Genomic DNA, 22,981 nt, shown 5'->3' on the forward strand with positions numbered 1-22,981 from the left:
TGCAGCGGGGTGGGAGCAGCAGGCGCTGCCCCAGGAGCGGCTGCAGCTCTGAGTTAACCGCGGGAAGGACTCTGACCACACAGAAGCATTTACACGTTTCCAAAGCCAGCCCTGCGAGAACGCCGGCTGCAGGGAACAAGGCGAGCCCGAGAGCAGAGCGTAGGGAGGGACTGCTCCCACAGCGGTCCGCCTGCCAGCGGTCTCGGCAGCACGCTTCCTGTGCGCCCAACCTTCCCCGGCTCAGGCTCTTGCGCGCCAGGGCTGGTGCGACGGCAGTGGGTTCCGTGCAGAGAAGACTCGCCACTCAGAACACAGCACCTGACCCGTCTGCCCCTCGCGAGGAGAATGTATTTTGAACCCAGAAGGAGCAGTCATTCTGAGACATTCCATACGGTGCCAGCTTTATCTTCTACAGACACAGGGCCTCTCCCCTTTGAGGGGGCATCCGGCTGCGCCGGAGAGAGCGCCGCGTGGGGTCGCTCTCCGACCAGCAGGGACGCGGGAGGCGGGCACCGGCCTCTGACCAGGCCGCGGGCACGCAGACACGGGGGGCAGGGCTCGGACGGGGGCAGTGGGCGGAGTGCCCCGCGGGAGGCCGCGATCCGACAGTCTGGCTGCACCGGCAGACTCCGGGGAGCACGGCCTAGCGGAGCCAGCGGGTGGCGCTCCTCCTCCTCGGAGGGCCCTGCCCTCGCCCGCCATTCACCGCGGCTCAGGTCTGCGGGCCAGACCCCCTGCAGCGATGGCGCCTCGCCGGCAACCGTGGCCGCGACGGGACTCGGGGCGCCTCCTGGGGCTGCGGAAGAAGACTCTAGTCGGACAAGGTCCTGGTGGGGGTCCTGGGAAGCGGGCGGGCCTCTCCACACGGCCCCGAGCCCCGGGAGCGGCTGCACGCGGAGGGAGAGCGGGCGAGCTAACCCCGTGCGCTGACCTCCACTGAGGGGCCCGGACCCTCCCACCCGCAGTCAGAGCCGGCAGACCCGCCGCGCCGCTCCGGCACTGCGTGGGTCAGGGCCGCGGCTCCTCGCCTGCGGCTCGGAGTGGGTGCTGCCGCGGGACTGGCTCGGCTTCGCTCCGGGACTCCGGTGCAGCACGGTCTTCAGCCCTCAGACAAACTGGGACAGGTTGGGGACTTTGATGTTGAGGTCGCCGATGTTGATGTTCCGAGGCATCTCCGGCAGGTTGATGTTTTTCACCGCGGACACGGCGCGGGCGGGGGCTGCCGAGAGGCCGCCCTGAGGGGAGACAAGAGGGGGGCGTGAGACAGACCCTCAGCGGCATCTCCTCAGCGTGCAGGACAACCAGGGGCAGGGGCCTAGTGCAGGCTCCGCCCTCCCCCCCGCCCCCCTCCCTCCAGAGCAGCCAGCCAACCAATTTTCAGGATGGGGGCTGGGGGCGGGGCTGGGGGGGCCAGACCTGAGCTGCCCAAGGTGTGTGGCTGCTGCAGTTTGTAGCCCCAGCACCTCACAGGGCCCGGCCCACAGTCGGTGCTCAGTAAATGCTTGCAGAAGATGCCCTGGCTGGTGTAGCTCAGTGGATTGAGCGTGGGCTAGGAACCAAAGCATTGCAGGTTCGATTCCCAGTCAGGGCACATGCCTGGGTTGCAAGCCAGGTCCCTCATGAGGGCCATGTGAGAGGCAACCACACACTGATGTTTCTCTCCCTCTCTTTCTCCTTCTCTTCCCTTCTAAAAGTATATTTAAAAAATTTTTTAAAAATGCTTGAGGAAACAAGGGTGTTTTTCAGATTACAAAACAAAATGAAACCCTTTCCTCAAGGGACTGAAGACTCGGATAAACAAGTACAGTCACGGGGCAATTTTTAAAAAGAGAGTGAATGTTGTGGCTTAGGGGACCCGCCTGCCAACTAATGATGTGAGGTGGAAAAAACAGGCTTTCGCAATGACACGGCGAGAGGAAGGACTGGCAGGAGGTAGGGCGCCCACAGACGGCCCACGTGCCTGCAGTCAGCACGCACCCTCCGGGCTCTCGCCCCCTGCGGACGAGGGGAGAAGCTGACGACGACCCTCAAGGTCACCTCCTCCTCGCCAGCCCCCCTCCGGACCGGCTCCCACCCTGTCCTTGCGCAGCCAGGCTCCAGCCCTTCTGGTTTCCAGCCCCTGGCCTCAGACCCGCTCGCCGCTCCTGGAAGCTTCCCAGCCTGCGTTTCTAGGAGAACTGTAGTTGCCACAATAGCTGTGGGCTGGAAAAGCTTCTTCAGCAGGCCCGCCGGTCCCCACAGAAAGAGTTCCTGGTTTTGCAAGATCAAGTCCCATTGCACAAAGCAAGGAAGCCGTGGCAGACCCCTGGGAAGCTGAGGCGGCCGCTCGGTCTGCGAGTTCCGCTGCGTGTGCAGGTGCCCCTGTGACCTCTCCGCCCGAGTGGGGCTGGAGGCGGCCACGGAGAGACCCCAGGGGCCAGGGCAGACTTCCTGCGCACATCTGCGCGATGTGCGGGTGGGCTGGGCTGGTTTCAGACCCCGGCCAAACTCCACTGCAGCTTTTTGTAAGGCTCTCGGGAAACAAGGAAACCGGCTACGCTGAGGTCCGGCAGACGCCACGAGCAGTGGCCACTGGGAGAGCAGCCTCCCCCGGCGCAGGCCAGGAAGCCACAGTGGGATCAGAGGGGGGGACGCTAGACCCCCCGGGAACGGGTGGCTTTGAGAGGAGGAATTACAAGCCACAAACGTGGGCGGTAACCCCCCCCCCCCACGAAGCTGCTTGCCTTCCTTCCCCGGCCACCTGGCTTTCCCAGCACACTTTCAGCCTCCTTCCTACCTGCCCTCGCACCCATGAGCTTTGACGGGCTCCAGGAAGAAAGAAGGTGAGTGTAAGCCGCCCCTAAGGTGCCATGGCCCACAAACCAACCCAGGTGCCCACTGCTGCCTGCCCGGGTGTTCCGGAACCAGCCGGGGCCCGGGACAGCCGTGCACTCACCTCTGACTTCTCCAGCCTGTTCTGAGCTTCCACCTGGGCCACGATCTCATTCATATTCGTCTCCAGCACCATCCCGCCCATCACCACTTCCTGCAGGATGTAGTGCACCTGAAGGGGCAGTGAAGGGACGCAGGGTCAGAGCCCTCTGCGGTGGTCGGCGCGGCCCCAAAGGGGACCTTGTGGGCTCTCGGGCAGCAGCGACCCAGGCCCCCCACTCATCCCCCGTCAATGAGGCCACGGGGGTCCCCCACGCTCGCTCATCACGCCCCGGGTGTCTCCCATGAGCCGTGGTGGAGCTGCCCGGCTACACCCGAGGCAGCGAGGTGGTGGCTGAGAGCACAGGCTCTGAGGTCAGACAGACCTGGTTAAATGTCAGCTCTGCTGCTGGCTCGTGAACTTGGGCACGTTATCCCCCCATGCCTCCGCTTCCTGTTGGGAGGGACACTGGAGGAGACTGGACGAGATGGCCCCGTGCCTGGCACATGCCAGCGTCTCAGCAGTCACCACAGCGTCGCCCCCCGTGGACAGAGGAGCGGGTGCACAGGACGTCCGCACCCACACGACGGACCGCCGTCCGGCCTGGAAAAGGAAGGGCGCTCCGCCACCTGCGAGGACACAGCGGGCCCCGGGGAAAGCTGGCCCTCAACAGTCGGCGCCAACACAGACCCCGAGGGTAAGACTTCAGGATTTCCACAAACTGGCAAAAAGGCCCAATCACTTAGAAGAGGGGCAGAATCTTGAAAATTTCCACAATGAAATTCCAGCAGAAAAAGGAGCAACATGTACGAAATTCCCAAGGAGAGAAGCCGTGGCGGGAGCACTCGGGAGCCTCCGACTGTCAGCCGAGAGCGAGAGCGGGGCCTGCTGCTCGGCCCGGGACGCCGAGGGCGCCGGGACGCCGAGGGCGCCGGGACCGGTGGTGAGCGCGCAGCCCACGCAGCGGCAGGGCTACGGCCACGGGACAGCACCCAGCACGGCAGGAGTGGGGCTTGTCGCTCCCACGGGCCTCTCGGGAGGAGCCTCGGCGGGACGCTGAGGGCGCAGGGACCGGCGGTGGGTGCGCAGCCCACGCAGCGGCAGGACTACGGCCACGGGGACAGCGTGGCAGGAGGTGCCAGTGCCACGTCTGGACGCTGTAGAAAGTCAACAGCCACGAAGACGAGGGAGACGCGGGGGAGAGGAAGAGGCCGGAGGAACACCGGCTCCCCGCCCGCAGTGACGGACAGTCGGTGGGCATCGCTGAAAACCCACACCACAAGTCACGGAGGAACAGGCCTTCTGACTGTTACCGCGACTCCATGCCCCGCCCCGCCCCGCACCCTCACCATTCGCTGTAAACGACACTTGCACAGCCACCGAACTTCGTTTTGAGGGCCAACGGGACCTTTTCCGCGGACCAGAGTTCCCTGCCATGTTTCTCACATAAAATTCACCCATGACGCACCCCTACAGCTCCCAGTCTCTCCGAGGTGGGGGGGGGGGGGTGAGAACCCGGGCCCAGGGAGGCGGCCGGCACGTGGGAGCCCTCCCCGCCTGGTCCCCTGTCACCTTGCCCAAACCTGACTCAACTCTGTTTCCTCTTCAGGCAGCGGGCCTTTCCAAAGCCCTCCCTTTGTTCTCTCAGACCCATTCTCTTTTGTCACGCGTGGCTTCCTGTGCGCTACGGAGCACACCACATGGTCACCACGACCAGTGTCACTGGCACCAGCAGGTTCCGCTGGGCACAGCCGCCTCTCCCACTGCAGGCGAAGTGACTGACGGGCGCCATTTCCCTGAGTGGGGACGGAAGGGACTTGAGCAAGGTGGAGGCTGCCAAGCACCGGCGTGGGGAGCGGGCAGGCACGCATCAGTGCCACACTGCGCGCCTCGCAAGCTGAAGACGTCATCAGAGACTCATTCTGTTTAACGACGGGAGGTGGCAGGTGGAGTGTGGTGTGGAGGACGTTGAGAGAAAGGGGGGTCAAACCCTCCGATAGCCCCAAAAGCTCAAGGACCAATGGGACACAGGGAGGCAGGGGAAGATGAGGCCCGAAGCCTGAGTCATCGAGGCGGCAATAAAAGCCACACCAGCAGGAGAAAGCAGAGAGGTACAAAGTTCGTCCAGAGCCCGACACCCAGCCCGACGCAGGGCACACGGAACAAACTCAAATGGCCATGACTCCCAGCGTTCTGCTACTCAGCAACCCGAGATGATGACACCAGCCAAGCCCAGTCACGGGTGTCTGCCCAGGGAACCGAAGTGCTGACACTTCTGGCAGGTCCCCTGGCACTCCGACCCGGCAGTCCCCACAGGCAGGCCGAGTTTCTCACCCGGACACAGAGAGCACGGCCACCCCAATAAACCCGCAGCTTATCTCGGGGTGAGAAGGTGACAGAGGAAATGCCGTGAGGGGTGAGTCGTCGGGAACGCCGCAGGGAAAGTGCTGACGTCTCCGGGCCAAGGTGCACACTCAGGGCCACGCTTCAGTGACTGAAAGTTGGGAGTTTATAATCCCGTCCTATTAGACATTTTCTCTTAAAACCCTTCAAAACAGTCAAAAGGTAGAGATGGTCACCAAAACCCAAGCGCCCACTCCTTCGAGGGCGATCTCACCCAGGACGGAGCCTCTGTGCCCCCTGCCCACACGTCCGGACCCCCGTCTCCCTCGCGGCTCTTCTGCAGGCACCTGTCCCATCATCCTCCCTCCCCTGAGGGCACCTGCTTCTATAAGGGGCCCCTGGAGGCACGTGAATGTGCTGGCCCAGGTGGGGGCCTGGGAGTCTGCCCCCTGGGCTCCCCCAGGGGTCTTCCGGGGCCCGGCTCACTGACAGGCGAGGCTCCAGCCCTGGGGCTCCGGGCGGGTGCGCCTCCTGTTCTGAGCAGCTCGACCCCAGCTCTACGCTGGCCACGCCTGGCCAGCAGCCCCACTGTGCGCACAGACAGGGAGCGGGCACCCTGGAGCGGTCCCCCGGGACTGTCCAAGCTGCTGTGACTTCCTGACAGAAAGAACGCACTTCCCCAAACTGCAACAAGGGCCCTCGGTGAGGCCGACCACGCTGCCGCTGCTCCTCCTGACCCTCCACCTCCCACCACTCCGCACGGGGATCCTGCCACGCAGTCCTGGAAAAGCCGGGGACATTCTTCCAGGACCCCAGGTGCTGACTGCCCGAGGCTCGGGCCGAGCAAACTCAAGAACCACTCAGGACAGCTCGTCGCCCTCCCAGGGACATTTCTGTGCCCGCGTGCGTCCCCACTAGGGTACCTCCCTCCAAGCACCACCCTGCTCTGTGCCCGTCCGTCCCCTCCCCAACCTCGCCCTTCCCTGAGGGTGGGCTCCATGCACACGCACACTCATCCCCCCCCCCCACCCCGGGGTGCGGCGCGCCGGGCTCGGCGAGCACAGCCCTTCCCCAGCGGCTGCGGGGGTGGGAGGGGCTCCTCTGGGTCAGACGCCCTGACTCTGAGGAGACACTGTCCTTGGGACGGCCTGGCTTTTCACCCCGTCACCGAGACACAGGCGCTCCAGCACGCCTGCTCGAGTCACGCCGCATGGCAGCGTCCAGGAAGGAAAAGACCAGCGGCCCCTCAAGGGCAGAGGTGCCCCTGATGGACATGGCCCCGGGGCTGCCGGGACGGCGACGCGGCGTTTCGAGCAGAGTCCCGGGGCCTCACGAGCCCCCGCTGCACGTCTCCCACGGAGTCGGAGGGTGCGGGTCCACGCCCAGGCCCACGGGGACGTCACCGGAAGCAGAGCGGCATGGAGCCAGAAGGCAGCAAACATTCCTTTTCCTCCAGTGAAAACAGAGTTCCCAAACCCTCAGCTGGCCACGGGCTGAGAGTCCGTCTTCAAGTATCACACTCACAGTGTGTTTTTCTGTAGGTGTGATCCGCTCCTCACGCTAGCGGCTCACGACACCTGGCCGGGGCCACCGTGAGGACGGGGAGCACCCAGCACCCGCACCGCTATGGGAGAGCACCGTTCCCCCAGGAAGAGGCGCTCCCGCGCCAGGGCCGCAGGAACCCGCCCGGCAGACCTCCGTGGGCAGAGGGGGCGGCCCGCACGTCAGCGTGCCGGCGCCCAGGCTCAGCGCCCGCACAGAACCCCTGGACGCGGTCGCTCCCCGCACTGGTGTTTCCCACCGGAGGGAGCAGGCCCGCGGGGCTGCAAACCCTGCCCACGCACGCTGCCCGTCTTGCCCAGAGCTGTCGCCACACGGAGGACAGCAGAACGGGCCGAGACCAAAAGGGCACGGCGCAGGGCTTGTGCGGAAACCGAGGGCGCCAACACGGCAACCCTCTCGTTTTACAGCAGAGAGCGCAAGTCTGCCGGGTGGAAAGCTAAGTGTGCACAGACCACCTTTCCTACTCCTCACTGGCCTGGCCGGCCTCAGGAATTCCTAGGAAAGGGCCAAGGGGAACCGAGAGGAGGAATTCTGGGGACGGCAGCACCCCCGCGCCCTGCTGCCAGAGAGTGTGGTGGCTGCCGCGCCAGAGGCCACGGGGCCGCTTGCAGAGGACTGAGCGGTGCTGGGGGAAGGGAAACTGAGTCATCTCAGCCCAGAGTCAGTCTCCAGTTCCCGTCCACCCCTGCGAGGAAAAACGTGAAAGGGGAAGAGGGCACAGAAACGCCCTCCAGAAACCTGGTGCAGAAACACAGGGAGCCTCCCCCCGCCCACCCGTCGTTCCAAAGTCCTGAGTTTTATCAGTGTTTTAGGACCGGCTCGGGACTGGCTGTCCCCACGCCTCGCCCTGCATCTGCCTCGTCCGCACACCCACACATGGTGATGAGACACCACATCCGTCAGCTGAGCGCCTCCGTGCGCCCCGCGGCCACGAAGGACGGGGCGAGAAGCGGCCCCAGCCCCGAGAGGGCAGCTCTCCGGCCGGGCGGGGTGGGGCGCGGGGGGGAGCACTCTGCCCCCACCACACCAAGTTCACGAAAACCTTCCGGAGTGCGCCGCACACCCAGGGCTGCTGACACAGAACATTCTGGGCGTCACCGAGCCTCCTCTCTGCCAGCCGTTGTTAGCGCTGACGGAGAAACTCACTCCGCACCCAGACCCCTGCGGGCATGCGGGCCTCTGGCCCCAGGCGGCTCTGCTGAGACCAGGCGGCGCCCTCGGCAGGGTCTGTGTTTCCTCTGGTCCTCGCTGTCGCTGCCTCCTGCACCGCTTTTACGACTTTCCTCGGTCTTCAGACCGGAAATTTACGGCTTCCTCCAGATGTCTCCTTAAGGCCTAGTCCCCAGCCCTTGATTTTCTCTCTTCGCTTTCACGCACGTGATCACACATTCTTTCAACGGAGGACAAGTTAATCTGGCAGAGCCTCACCTCACACGAGACCAGGCTCCAAGTCACCGAGTGGGACGGGAACGAGACACAGCCCCGACCCTGCAGCGCCTGTGCCGTGCGCCCGGCTCACCGTCCTCCCCCGAAACGCACAGGCGGGTCTCTGTCCCAGCGCGCCCCGGACGAAGCCAGGGGCTGTGGGGACCACCCAGACGGGGAGGCGGCACCGTGACGTGCAGCGCGGAAACCACTCCGGGCCGCACGCGAGACGCTCACGACGGAGCAGGGGCAGAGAACAGCCGGCCCCGACCCCCCACCCGGAGGACACACCGGGGGCCTGAGAACTGTGGGCAGAATTGTTCTGCACTTAGAATTTTTATTCTCTTTCTTCGTGCCGAATGGCTAGAGCTGAGTCTGCGTAAGCTAAATCTGTGCCCGTGAGCCCACGGGGCCCACTGCGCCCGAGCTCACATGCCAGGGTCAAGGCTTCCCCTCGCTGTCAGTGAGAGTGTGAGCTGCAGCAAGGCCTGCCTTCACCCCACAGAAGGCTGAGGGCCGGAAGGAGGAAATGAAGATAAGACGTGGACCTTGTCCTCAAAGGGCTTACACTCAAGGGCAGAACCTGAACTTGGAGAACCATAATAAAAGGAAGACTGTGGTCAGTCCCACGACTCAAGGACAACATGATATGCAAGCTCAGAGGAGGGTGGGCTGTAAAGTAACTGCTAAATGAAGGAGGGAGTGACCCGTCTCCCGGCAACTCATTAACTCCTCTCTGGGTTCTGCCAGTGATCCTCCCTCACAGGGCCTTGCACCCGTACAGCTGACTGCAGCAAAACACACTCGAGAACCCCGAGTCCGAGTCCTCTGCGAAGCAGTTTTTAAGACACGTTGTAGCGGGACTTGTCCTTCCTTGCCTGCAGCTCCAGCCCCGCCTCCCACGGCGCCCCATCTGTAGTGCTGGCCCCGGAGGCTAACCCGGTGCTGGGCGAGAAAGGGTCCGGGCGGTCCCCCAGAGCTTCCCCCTCTCCTGGCTGCTCACATGCACACACAGCACGCCCCAAACACGCACCTCTTTCCACACCGAGGATGCTCAAGCAGGAGAGGACGCTGAGGGCCGCGTAGCTGTGTGGAGCCCAGGGTCTGAATTCCGTCCCTGCCACTTCCTACTTGTGTGGCCTTGAAGAAGCAGACGTTCTGGCTCTAAACCTCAGTTTCTTCATCTGTAAAACGGGGAGAACCAGAGTCCTTCCCTGACGTGCCTCTTCCGAAGCTAGAACAAGACGACGCAGGGCAAGCGAGACCCTGCATTTGAAGTGCTCAGCTATCATGTGCCTGACACCTAAGCACGAGACGACTACTAGCTGGCGTGGCGATCACAATCTTGACCAACCCCCTTCCCAAAGCAGGGGTTTGCTCCCGGGCTCCTGAGGCAGGACAGACCCTTCCCCTTGGTGCAGAGCGCGCTGCCCCCGAGCTGCCCAGCCTCCTGAGCAGCAGGAGGAACCATCACAAGTTCTCGGCGGCGTGGAGCTGCAACGTGCTCGGAGCCAGCCCCGCCCCGGACCGACGGGCACCCGGGTAAGTGAAGAGCAGGCTCCTGCCCGCCACCCTGGGCCTCCGCCACTCTTCCCGGCGGACCAAACGGCGGGCGTCGGGGGAGTGAGCACACTTTATCTGGCCACTGAGAAAAACCTGCAAACACCATGCCTGGACCCAGGAGCCCGTTTCCAAAGAGATGGGCTCCTGCCTCTCTGAAGCCCTCACTGCTCCTGGGGAGGCCCAGGGCCGGGGCCCCGCCCCCAGAGCCCTTGCAGGCTGAATCAAAACCTCGCAGAGACGGGACCTCCTACGGACCAGGTGCATGAGTCAGCGCTGCGGCAGCACACAGTGCGAGGGAGGGGCCGGCAGGCGGTGAGCGGGAGAGGCAGGCGGAGGCTTCAGGTCTTGGTACACGGGGCGGAGGAGCCCGCAGCGCTCCCTCCTGCTGGCAGCGGTCCCACTGGACGCTCCATCCTGCTGGCAGTGGTCCCACTGGCCGGTGGAGCGAGGCGTGTCCCCCTCTCCCGCACGAACCGCAGCTGGGGGAGAGCGAGCTGCAGGACAGTTCGGACAAGGGGTCAGAGAATCGAAACCACTTCTGATGTGTCATCAGAAGGGTGTGTAAAGGGTGGATCTGAGGGGGGATTTGGAAGGAGAGAGAACAGTAAGAGAAAAGTAAATACAAAGACTAAAATCACCATTTACTGAGCTGGCCAGTTACTAACTGCCGTCCTCAGAACAGCCCCGAGCGGTGGAGGGGGACATGTTCCACCCAGCTACGCCCCCACTGCCTGGGCGTCACCCACTGCCCCGCGGGCGCCAACAGGAGACACCGCCAGTCAAACCGCGAGCGCCAGCGACCACGCAAGAGACCTCGGCTCGATGCGCTAAAATCACGGACATCACAAAACGGGGTCTAAGAACTGATGGCCTATGAGACCCAAGGGGGTGTTCAGGGGGGCCGTCTATGTCGCTCCCTCGGCACCCCGAAATTAGCAAGTATGTGCGGGCCATCACTTTGAAAGTCAGGAGCTAATGAGAGTCTGGCTTTTAAAAATGCGCATCAGATGTTATCTGAAAAGTACTACAACAATTTAAAAATGAAAAGGCACGCTTAGGTTGGACAACCAATCAGCTACACTCGAGTGCCCTGCACTGTTCAGGTCGCCCATCGTGCATCACAGGCCGACGCCGTTCCGAGAGCTCACCCGTCCAGTGGGAACGGGCTCAGCGACCTGAGCGCGAGAGCAGGGGGGCGGGCAGGCCGGAGGAGGGCAGCCCTGCAGAGCGGGACAGCCTCACAAACGTGGAGCTCGGGCTGAGCCCTGAGCCGGGGGAGCCTGCCGGGGGTCGGGGAGGGGTTTCTGGGCGGGGAAGGGCAGAGACAAAGCAGGGAGGTGGGGATTGGCAAGGTGCGTGTGGAAAGCAGAGGAAGATTCAGAGGGGCCTGAGGGGGCTGCGTCCCAGGGCAGGGGGCTCTGAGGCCCCAGAGGGCCTGCCACCTGGGGTCTTCGGAGGCTGGCAGGAGGAACGCAGAGGGGAGGGAAAGGGGGAGGGACGTCCCCTACTACGGAGGGTCAGCCCAGGGGAGGGACGCAGGAGAGAGACTGGGCAGAGCTGCTGCAGGTATCTGGAGCTGCTCTGTTAGTTACCTGCACTCAGGTAAAGGGCGTTTAGAAACAGAACAGCACGGGCAGAGGGGCACTGGAAGCACACACTGAGGGGGAACCAACACCATGTGGTGACCACCTGGAAGCAGAGGGGGAGTTGGCATCAGTGAGACTCTCCGCCTCAGAGGACGGTGTCCACTGGTGGAACCGGGGCGGGTGGACGAGAAGATGTGGGGAAGACGTGGGGTGGCGGAGGCAGCAGCTGGTGCGCGCTGAGGAGGGGGCGGGCCCTCGGGGTGAGAGGTGCCGCCCACCCCCGGAGGCACGACCCTGCACCTGGGTCGGAGGGAGGCGCAGCCGTGTCCCCGTCTGCACCCCAGCAGATGTGCCCAGGGCGAGCGCACCACGTGCCAGCGAGTGCCGGGGTCGGGGCTCCCGGGGACGCGCCCCCGCCGTCACCCAGGGCGGGAGACGGAGCTGCAGCCTGAAAGCCCAGGGCTCGCGGCCAGCCGGCAGGGCATCTCCCTCTCCCTCCCCGAGGGCTCCGCGGCCAGCACTGAACGTGGAGCTTGTGGGCAAACGCAGGCACGCGGACTCTGAGAGTCCAGAGGGACACACTGCATCCTGCCGGGGGCAGCGCAGGAGGTGCTCGGCTCCAGGCTGCGACGGGGCGACTCCCCTCGGAGCGAGGGCGCAGGGCCCGGGCACCCTCTGCCCGAGGCCACCGGCACATCCCCGCCCGTGGGGCAGGCCCGGCTGACTCCAGGAGCAGCCTCCGCCACCTGGGCTCCCCAGGATGGAGACCTCACTCCCCAGGCCACAGGCAGACGTGGCCGCCAGGGCTGGTCGACGACAGAGACGTGACTGTGGTGTGTTTTCACCAGGCCAACGACCCATCTGCTTTCAGGCTCATAAACTCTCCCCGAGGCAGACGCCGGGCCCACACCCTGGCGGCCCTCCCCACCGGGACGCGGGGAGTGACCGCAGTTCCCAGGCTACCGTGGGGATAAGGCGCAGACCATCTATCAGCTCATCCGGCTCCGGCTGGACCCGCCTCAGGGCAGCCGCGAGCGATTCACACTGTTTACCGTGCCAGGCAATAAAGCTTAGAGACAGAGGACTTCCTGTCCTCCTCCGCACAGTGGGCCGCAGGGACCAGGATGACCAGCAGACAATCTGTGCACGTGGTACATGTCAGAAAGTCAGTCCCCAGGCTTACCACGCTCCCCTCCTGGGACGCGGGGACTCTTAACAAAATTTCTTACCCAGCGATGGCCTATCCGATCCCTCCCCTGCCAGGACCCCACCCCCTGTTCCTTCCCACCCTCCTCACCCCCCTTCAGCCACACCGCCCGCCCTCGGGGCTCTGCCCGCCTTCCTCCCCGAGTTCCCCCAGCCAGCCGGGCTTACTTCCCTCGGGTTCGTGCTGAAGTGCCATCTCCGAGAGACGCCCTCCCCATCGCCCCATGGAAAATGCCCATCTCACCTACCCACTCTGGGGCCCGCTTTACTTCCTCCCCAGCCTTCATCACCACCTACCATTGATTTCATTCTGTCTCCCCCCAAAGATGAGATTCACGGAGACGGCACTGGGAATAGTGGGTGGTTAACGGAATTCAACAACGAGGCAGCAGGGCGTGCCAGGGACCGTGCTGACACCCGGACAAGCAGTGGGGACCAGGACAGTTCGATCCCTCCCCCAGCAGTGTCTGGGGGGAGGGCAGGCCGGGGTGGGGACAGGTAAAAGGAGGACACACCCCGCAGAGGCCCCGTCCCAAACACTTCCCGCACAGTCAAAGCTCACGTCCGCCACAGGGGCCCAGGGCCTTCCCGAGGCCCGTGCACCTGCAGCTCCCGAGCGGAGGAGCTGGGACTCGGGCAGCCGTGTGGGCTCCAGCGCCGGCTCCTCACCAGGCAGACGTGCCCCACAGCCCGCCTCGAGAGGCCATGGCTACAGCAGCTGAGGGCATCACGAGACAAAAACCGCTATTTCAGTTCGCTGGCACTGGGGGGAACGTCACGCAAGGTGACAACGTCATGATGGCTCGTTTCCCTGAAGGGTGAGCCAGAACCGTCGGTCCGGAGAGGCAGGGGCTGGGGACTGTTTTACACGTAACCGAGTTTGAAGTGAGGTGAGCTGTGATGGCAGTTTAGGAGTCGCCAGCAGACGGAGAACTGAAGCCACGGCACTGCGTGAGATTTCCTAAGAGGAGGTCTAAAACAGGAAAGAGGGAGAGGGACCAGGTAGGAGGTCAGGAAAGGCAGGCGGAAGGGCCAGAAAGAGAGAGAAGACGCCAGGTGAAGGTGCCTTAGGCACGAGGAGGTGTCAGCCCCACTCACTTGGCTGAAGGGAGGACACTCCAGTGCCCACCGGAGTCGGGCGCGGAGGACAAGGCTCTCCAGTCTGACCGCCGCCTGCCTCTGCGGACTCGGCCCCGACCGACCCCACACGCGCGCCCCGCGCCCGACCCGGCGCTCTCCGTGCGGGAGGCACTGCTCCCCGCTGAGAGCACCTGCAGACGCGGCGGGCCGGGGCCCTGCTGGCACGCAGCGCGGGGGTCAGGGACGCTGCGCAGCAGCAGTGGTGACTGGGTGCACTGTCCAAAGCGCCCCCAGCGCCTCCCTGGCGACCCCTTGTCCGGCCGGAGCTGTGCGCAGCCCCAAATCTCTGGCGGCTGGCCTTCACCTGTACGCGCACACAACCTGTGTTCCCGCTGCTTCAGGGGCGTGAACTCTGAAAACCTGAACTCTCCTGGGATTCTGGTTGTAGCAACAGAAACTCACAAATTCTGTAAATTTTTATATGCCGTATCTGTTATAACAGTCATGCTTCAAAATTCCCCAATTCTAAGGTTTAGTGAAAAAACACGAGTGTTTTAAGTTCCAGGCACTGGAGCCTACGCCTCAGCTTGCTGACCGGCCCACGGGGATACCGGTCCCCGACTGTGCACGAGGCCCTCAGGCGCAGAGCCCCCGGGCACCCCCGGGGGCCGGCCCTGCCCCGGCAAAGACGGTGCCCAGGGATGCGCTCGGCCCTGCCCGCTCTCCGCCCTCGGCTCCCACCGGCCGCACCCTGCCGCCACCCCCGGGGAGCCCGCCCTGCCCGGCTGTGCAACACTCGGCACTCAAGGGCCGCGCACCCAGGACCGGACCCTCAGCCAGAGCTGCCGATGGGCCCCCCACAGACCACCGTGCCCACTGGGCACCTGCACGCCCCTGTGGCGCCTTCTGAAGTGTGGCGCATGGCCTATCTGGCCAGCGGGGCGGCGCGCTTTCCAAGCGCGGGGCACGGGTCTCTTCCATCTTTGCGTCTCTGCATCGAACGCCAAGGGGTCCAGAGACGCCTGCCTCGCCAGGGCGAACGCAGACTGAAGAAGGGTCCCGGCCTGGCCACGGGCGGTCTCCCAAACGCCAGCACCCGCCCCCCACGGGCCACGGACCACCGCGACAGCAACCAGGTAAGGAGCGCCACGCCATGCCCACGCAGACCTCAGACGCAGCAGCCCCTCCCGCAGGAGTGGCGGGCACGGCGTGTGCCGGGCTGGACGAAACGAACGTGGCCGCCCCCGCCGGCACACGAGGACACAGGTCACGTTTAGGAACACGCACTTTGAACCGCTTCCATTCTGCCTGGCGGGCCACTTCCCTGCAGAGCACCGCCCGGCCCTAAACTGCATGACTGATATCTTAGCCACTGCACTGCTCATAAGGAAGTAAATACATTTCACTAGCCAAGTCAAAGCCTCTGTGTCATGATTATTTCAAAGCGTTACTCTCACTGGACTGTCGCCCGGGAAACATAGAGCTATTTATAGTTAGCACGAAACCACGCGTCTCACCGAGGGCCCGAGAGCCGGTCGCCCCGGGGCCGCCTCTGCCGCACGCCAGGGGCCCGGGCAGGAGTCTCTGTGTGTGAGTGCTGGTGCAGGTCCCAGCAGAAACACCCCCAGACGGCCGCTGTTAAGTTATCAAGTGAGAACAGGTTCTGGGAATGCCCCCGGAGTGTGAAAACAGAAGGAAGAACATGAAGGCGGAGGTGGCTAGAGACGCCCAAGGCTCTGTTTTCTAGGGACCCCGGGGTGGGGACCGCAGGTACCTTGTCCATGTGGAAGATCAAATCCAACTCACAGACGTTCTCGAAACACTTATCCAGGGTCTCCACGAACACCTAGGGGACAAAAATAAATGGGTGAAGAAGAAAAATAGGGAATGCCCACGTCTTCAGAACTATCACATCTGGAGGTCAAGAGGTAGTCCTCATACCGTTTACCTTACGGTCAATCTCAAAATAGAACCTACCCCCATGAGCCGATGACCCTAGAGTCCCAGTTTTGGGGGGACAATCTAGAACAGGGCAACCTTTTGTTTTTCTTAAAGATGTCGCAGGCATGAAGTGAGACTGAGCCCCAGGAGAGCAGCCCGGCCCCCTGGCCTCCCTGCAGCCTCCACGGCGCTCACTCGTACCGCGGAAGCACCAAGAGGGCGTGAGAGCGCAGGCCGCCCCGACCCGTGCGGCTCAGCGGGCCGGGCGTCGTCCAGCAGAGCGGAAGGTGGACGCTTTGACTCCCGGTCAGGGCGCATGCCTGGGCTGCGGGCCTGGTCCCTGGTGTATATGCAAAATGTAACTTCTCTCCCTCCCTTCCCCTCTCTCTGAAAATAAGTAAATCTTAAAAAAAAGATAGCGATACAACGAGCAGACACACGTGGCCGCCTTCCCCCTGTGTAAGACGCTGATTTGCACGACATAACAACGGAAACACTACAGACACAGGGCCGTCACGTATGTAACACCCGCAACTGTTAGCGTGTGAACACAGTTCTGTCCTGCCGACCGCCACTGATTTCACAACACCGTACCCTGACCCACCCTGATTAACAAGATTACAGTCTCAGCTCTCCAACGTCATGCTGAAACAGCGGAGTGTACAGAGGATAAAGGCGCAGAATTCACTAAGTAGTGAATTCACTAAGTAGTGAATTCTGAGAACGAACACGCCCCGTAGCCAGCGTCCAGATTCTGAAATGGGACGTCACCAGTTCCCGGGACACCCCCCACTCCGCACGCCCCCTCCCACAGACCCCACCTCCAAAGGTGAGCACCCCAACTCCTACGGCCACAGCCGAGTTCTGCCCCACTCTCAGTGCACACGGACGGAGCCGCACGCTCACGGCTGTCTTCCAGTTGCTCTGGGTTTCCTAGTAGGTAATCTCATCTGCAAACATGACATGTTCTTAAGGCTCATGCGGCCAACACCCCATGACTGCCCCTTTCTCCTCAAAGCATACCTGTGCATTTGCTGGCATTCATTCTTTCCGACAAACTTCCCTTTGCCCAGTTCCGTAAGGTCTCCTGATGGTGTCACGCCTGGGCTTCCCACCCAGTCTGTCGGTTACTGCTGTCCCCTCTGCGGGACTCTCCCCGGCCAGGGGAGGCGTAGAGCCCACTTCCTTCGAGGACTCCGTCACGGTCTCCTAGTGTTATCGGGGTCAGTGCCAAGCACCCCGCACCACAGTAATTCCCGAACACTGAGTGTCCCCTGTCACTACGCTAAGTGAAGTTTCTCTAGCTGTTCTCACAGAACATTTAATTTTGATGACTTCATCTCATATTCTGCTATTTTGCTCTATCATTCATTACTTGTAATATTTAGTGCATTTTTCTTTTTAGGTTTTCTGGGTACATACTTAGGCCATCTTACAGTGATAACTTATCTCTCTTTCCTCTCTGTGTTATTTCTTCACTTGTCTTTTCATCACTCATTACAAGTATTTGTTCAACTCGAAGTGCACAGGCTGACACACCTTGTTTACACAAACTTCTGCAGGTCCCTCCCTGAGACGGCACCGCCTCTGGCTAGCGGCTCCAAAGCCAGAGCGGGCGGCCCCCAGGAACCCACAGGGGGCGACTGGCGGAGGCGCGCTGGGGAAGGAAGCGTGGTTTTCACTGCACACTTTTGGTGTGCTTTTTGAATTTGGGACACAAATGTATTATTTCTTCAACAATAATGCTAAATAAAGAAACCTGCACTCGATCGTCAAATACAAGTGCTTCCCGTTTCAGTTTCGGGAATATAGTTTGGGCAACCGTCTCCCTCGGCTCCAGTGGGAGGAAAGGAAACTATCAGCTTCCACTGAGGCGACTCTGGGAAAACACCTAAGGACAGGGCCCGGCTGCCAGGGGAACCAAACAGGTGACTAGAGGGTTGAAACGTTCAGTACCGCACCCCCCCCCCCCCCCCCCGCCGGAAGGGATCACTCGCCGATGGCTGATGATTTCATTAACTCTACCTCGTGATGGAGCCTCCACTAAACCCCAGAAGGGCAGGATTCAGAGCTTCCAGGTGGGTGAACCCCAGGAGGTGTGGGGAGAGGGGTGTCCGCTCCCCACACCTTGATCTACACCGCTGCCCCGTCTGACTGCCCTGTGTCACACCCTTGCATAACCCCCCGGCAATCCAGGAAGGACAGTGTTTCCCTGGAGAGTCCCGGGAGCGGCCTCGCAAACGCATCGAACCCGAGGGGGTGGCCACGGGAACCTCTGAGCTGCAGCCAGGCAGCCAGACGCGCAGGCGGCACACAGCCCGGTCCTGGGTTCGGTGTCTGCCTGCACACGGACAGTGTCCGAGCTGAGTTAGGCTTACGGGACACCTGGTCAGTGTCCACGGCAAGTGGAGGTAACTGCTTGGCGGTCGGCAGGGGAAACACATACCCTAGAACTGGTGTCAGAGCAGCGCCTGAAAACTGAGGACAGAGAGAGGGCTGGGTAGAAACCAGTGACTCCAAGCCCTTGTCACAATGTTTCAGGGTGGCTGAGGAGCGTTCCTGTGGCGCCACCTGGTGGACGCCTGGCAACTTTCACCAGCGTCAGTAAAAAGACTTACAAAAGGATCTAGCAGGGGTGTCCAACCTTTTGGCATCTCTGGGCCACCCTGGAGGAAGAAGAGTTGCCTTGGGCCCCACGTAAATACACTGTGACATGCAATCACACATAAAAACCTTAGCGTGTTTTAAGTAAGTTTACGAGTTTGTGCTGGGCCGCATTCACAGCCGCCCCGAGCTGCATGCAGCCTGCGGGCCGAGGGTTGGACGGCCCTGGTGCAGGACGGTCACCCGACTGTCCAGTGCTCACTCCCCGAAGCGGCTGCCGTTGGCTGACACACGTACCTGGATGAGGTCCAGGATCCCGAGTTCACTCTCTGACGAATCCACGCAAAACACAAAGTAGAGGGTAGCATAGTGCCGATAAATCAGCTTGTAGTCGGAGCCACCAATCAAACTGCGGAAGACGGGAACCATTTAAAGGCTTGCGTGTTAAACACAGCAAAGAGAAACCGTGTCCCGGGAGAACAGAAAGGGCCCAACGGAGAGGGGGAGGGTGGGCCGGAGAACAGGCCGGAGAACAGGCCGGGCAGACGCAACGGCGTTTGGCAGCAGTGCCCAATGCTGCCTCGCCTCCCCTCCCCTCCCGCCCGCCCGCCCGCCCGGGAAGCGCACGGCCAGCTGGGGAACACGTGACGCACGCCCAGTCCTCCCTCGGCTCCGGGGGTGCCGGCGCCCACCCGACGCGGCACTGCTGCCCCGAGAAGCGACGGTGATGAGGGCCACCCCCAAAGGGCACACACGGGGAGCACACTGGCGCCGATCGCTTACCTTCCGCCCTCCAGGAAGTTACAGATGTTGTCGTCCCGCTTGAGAACCAGGTGGAAGGTCTCCCGGACGATCTGCTGCTGGATTTCTTCTGGCTGCAGAGCGAAAGGAAGGAAGAGACTCAGCGAGAACGCCCGAAAACACACCCCGCTGCCGGAGACGGACGGGCAGCGGAGTGCCTCCCGGCTGGGAGGGCGCTGACCATGTGGTACCAGTTTCCAGAAAAGACGAAACTGGTGAGAAAAAATAAAAGGGAAGGCCGTGGGAAAATGGACAAGGCTCTGGTACAGAGATGAAGGAAGGGCACATTTACCTAGATACCTAGTCACTGGCCACTATCGCCCGGATGGGTGAGCCGACATTTCCTTAGTCAGTACCCAACGCGAGGAGAGCTGCCACCTCTCCAGCCAGGTGAGAGAGGAGCTAGAGGCCCGGCCCTGAGGTGTTCCGTCTCCCCCAGGAAAACGTCTGTCCCAGGGCAGGCGCGTCCACCAGTCCGACGCCTTAAGGAGATCGAGATGTGATTACGCACACGTTTTCAAACAAACTGAGCTTGCTTTTTGCTGCTGGTGATATAGGTATTACACTGAAGACGGCGCGTGCCCAAAAAAGTGCTACTGAGAAAGATAGGAAAAATTCCATTTACAGTAAGAATTTTGATTAATTGCAGAGCTATATTTTTTTTCACTTACTACATATGAGAAAGCTCAACTGTGAGGGACTCTCTTGGTAACTCACATTCGATTTATATACATATCGTTATATATAAATCAAATGTGAATGTGTGTGTGTACACAGACACACAAATCTCAGAGTAAGTCATTATGGAAATAATTAAAAGCTCCAGATCAGCGCTCTCAAATCTCAATAAATGTGCAATAAGTCACCTGGGCATGTTATTAAAATGCAGGTTCTGCTTCAGTCGGCCTGGGTGAGCCCTGAGACCGTTTCTAAGAAACCTCCAGGTGACACCGATGCTGCTGGTCTGGGGACCACACTTCGGAGTGGCAGGCAAAGCTTAAGAAAACCTTCAGACCAGACTTGCCCGAGAGTTAGAAAATAGATTCAGGAAGTGTTAATCCCTTTCTTCCTGCAGCATTTAAGCTTGAAATGGTTAGTTATCTAAAAGACATAGAGGTAAAAACGGGGAAAACGTCGTTGTGGAGAAACTATCTTTCATAACGTGGATTCAGCGTGGGAAGGCAGTATTTGCTGAACGGATGAATGGAAACTTGCTCATCACTGGCCCCTGTGAGTTCAAGTAAATCAGTCACTATCCTCCTGGTTTCCATTTAAAGATGCCAGGAGTTAAAGGGTTAACTGTGTACTCGGAAGCACAAAACCTGCTAAGCATCAGCACTTTTTTTAAACTGACCAAAACGTCTCCCAAACTAAGGCCTTTTTACCTGACTCTGGAGGGAAGTGGAAGCGGTCGGTGGGGACGGTGGGGATGTGGTGTGAAAGGGTGAGGCCACCTGATTTCTCACTCGCCAAAAAGGGAACCTCCCAACTATTTACAGACCTCAATTCTTTCAATAACCCCTCCTCATCTTTCAGTACTCTGCCCTTGGCAAGGTAATTTTCACTCATGAGCTAACTCGGTTCTTACAAAACTCCTACGTTCTCCAGAAAAGATCTACAGCTGGCAAATAAGGACGTGAACGCTGCTCGACATCATCAGTTACCGGGGAAACGGAAACCCAAACCACAGTGAAAACGCACCTCACACCCGCTGAAACGTCTTTAATCAACAAGACAGCGAAAGTGACTACGGAGGTGGAGACACTGGGGCGTGTGCGCTGCCGAAGAAAACGTGAAAGGGTCCAGCCACTCTGAAAAAAAAACCCGGGAGTTCCTCAAAACGTTCACCATGAAGTTACCACTTAGCCCTGGCTGGCGTAGCTCAGTGGGTTGAGCACAGGCTGGGAACCAAAGCATCGCAGGTTCGATTACCCGTCAGGGTACATGCCTGGGTTGCAGGCCATGACCCCCAGCAACCGCACATTGATGTTTCTCTCTTTCTCCCTCCCTTCCCTCTCTAAAAATAAATAAGTAAAATCTTAAAAAAAGTTACCACTTGACCCAGCGATTCTACCCCTGGGTATAACACCAAGAGAAATGAAAACACACGTCCACAAAATAGCTGGTAGTACATGAATGTTCTTGGCAACGTTATTCACAAGAGCCACAGGTGGGAACATCAACTGGTACAAGGACAAAACTCGTATGTCTGTGCCACCAAATGTATTTTGGCAACAAGAAGGGATGAGAAACTGATACAGCTATAGTTCGGAAAAACCCTGGAAACACACTGTGCTAAGTGTAAGAGGCCAGTCATAAAAGACCACATATCATATCACTCCATTTATATGAAATGCCCAGCATCAGCAAATTTAGAGACAGAAAGTAGATTAGAGGTTGCCTAGGGCTGGGGGACTTGAGGGAGAAATACCGAATAACTGCTAATGGGTAGGGATTTCTTTTCCGGGTAATGACAATATTCTAAAATTGTGCTGACAGTCCCATAACTTTGTGACCCTACTAATAACCACTGAATTATACATGTTGATAGGTGAACTGGATGGTCTCAATCAACACTTTTATAAAACAGGGAAAAATTCACACATATATACAAAAATGAGTAATTATATAGAATGCTGATGTTTTTATTTTGATATAGTTATTTAATAAAATGTAATCTAGCTTTTAAAAGTCTATGGAAAAGCATTCCGGACTCCCTGGCTAAAGCAAAAACACTTCGAGAATCTGCATATTTCCTCCTCCTCCTCCTGCGACTGAGTTTAAGCAAGACTAAAGTGGCTTAAAACATTCATGTTTGCAATGAGGCGTCCCCCTCCTCGCCCCGCCCCGTCCCATCCCTCACAGAGCCCTGAGACCCTGCGGGAAGTGTCACAAATTGACACAGAAATGCCGGGGTCCAGGAAGGGCCTAGGGGGAGCGGAAGCAGCGGGGCGTGGGGACAGCAGGCCCGACGCCAGGCCCGGCCCAGGGGAAGGAGATGAAGGAGCGTGACGGTCACGCAAAGTGCAAGAGCCTGAGATGGTCAGCGCGCAGTGGCCGCGCGAGCCGTCGGGGCCTAAGGGACGGGAGAGGACTCGGGTCCCCGGAAGGGACGTGACGAAGCTGGGCCGCACTCACGAAACGCTGGTAGAAGCGGACCAGCCGCGGCTTCCCGTGGTTGTTGAAAACCAGAATCGCCTGAATCATCTTCGCCGGCCAAGCTTCTCTCAACACTGTTATTTCTTGAAAACATCAGCTTCCGCCACAACCCGGACACTTCCGGTGGGTGCGCCTCTGAAAGTGGCCGGCGGAAACTTTCCCGGGCGCCCAGGGGCCGGACCGCGAAGAGTCCGCTTTCACGGCTCGCCGAGGAGAAGGCTGGTGAGGACATCGAGACCCCGAGGCTGGGGAGGGTAGTCACCGCGGCCAGCGTCGGCCGGCGAGTCGAGCCTGGCCTGGACGCGAGCCCGGATCTGTGTCCTTCAGCCACACCGACCAGTTTGCCAACCCCGGACGGGGCGCAGAGCCGGGCACGTGGGGAGGGCAGTTCCCGACGCAGGAACTCCTGCCCGCAGCCGCGCTCCAGCGCAGGGGCGGCGGGGGCCTTCTTCTATCAGCGTCTGCGCCAAAATATCGTGACCTGCTTTCCCGGTGTGAGATGCCAGCTGATTTAGCCATTCCCCAGTTGGGGTACATTAGGTTCATTTTCATTTTTCAGCATTCCATCCATGGTAAATAGTGAATGGTGGAATCAAGGCATCTCTAATGCTGTCCCATTTAAAAGGTACCAACCACCCCAAATTGGTAACATTTTTTTTTCTTTGCTTAATGACTCAGTCGAGGTGAAGTGGAGCAAGTCCCTGTATTGTAGATAGAGCTGCAAACTGGAATCCCCTATCCAAATGACTGCCAATATGTATCAAAAGCCTTTTTAAATATACAGAATACTAGACCCTGC

At 60.4% G+C, this 22,981-nt stretch overlaps 1 protein-coding gene and 1 non-coding gene across 2 annotated transcripts; both read right to left on the reverse strand.

The window, feature by feature from the left end:
* Window positions 1-380: 380 nt before the first annotated feature.
* On the reverse strand, window positions 381-22,806 carry AP3S2 (adaptor related protein complex 3 subunit sigma 2). The gene is made up of 6 exons (XM_045824855.1): window positions 22,162-22,806; window positions 19,006-19,097; window positions 18,520-18,631; window positions 15,452-15,523; window positions 2,936-3,043; window positions 381-1,235 (listed from the first exon to the last, which is right to left on the reverse strand). The coding sequence occupies exons 1-6, from the start codon at window positions 22,228-22,230 to the stop codon at window positions 1,107-1,109; spliced, it is 582 nt and encodes a 193-aa protein (XP_045680811.1). The 5' UTR covers window positions 22,231-22,806; the 3' UTR covers window positions 381-1,106.
* LOC123809824 lies at window positions 15,731-15,851 on the reverse strand. The gene has a single exon (XR_006784113.1). It is a non-coding gene; the product is annotated as a small nucleolar RNA SNORA14 (small nucleolar RNA).
* Window positions 22,807-22,981: the final 175 nt, after the last annotated feature.

This window comes from Phyllostomus hastatus, unplaced genomic scaffold (assembly GCF_019186645.2).
Source record: "Phyllostomus hastatus isolate PE091 unplaced genomic scaffold, TTU_PhHast_1.1 phas_scaffold_555, whole genome shotgun sequence".
Classification (NCBI taxonomy): Eukaryota; Metazoa; Chordata; class Mammalia; order Chiroptera; family Phyllostomidae; genus Phyllostomus; species Phyllostomus hastatus.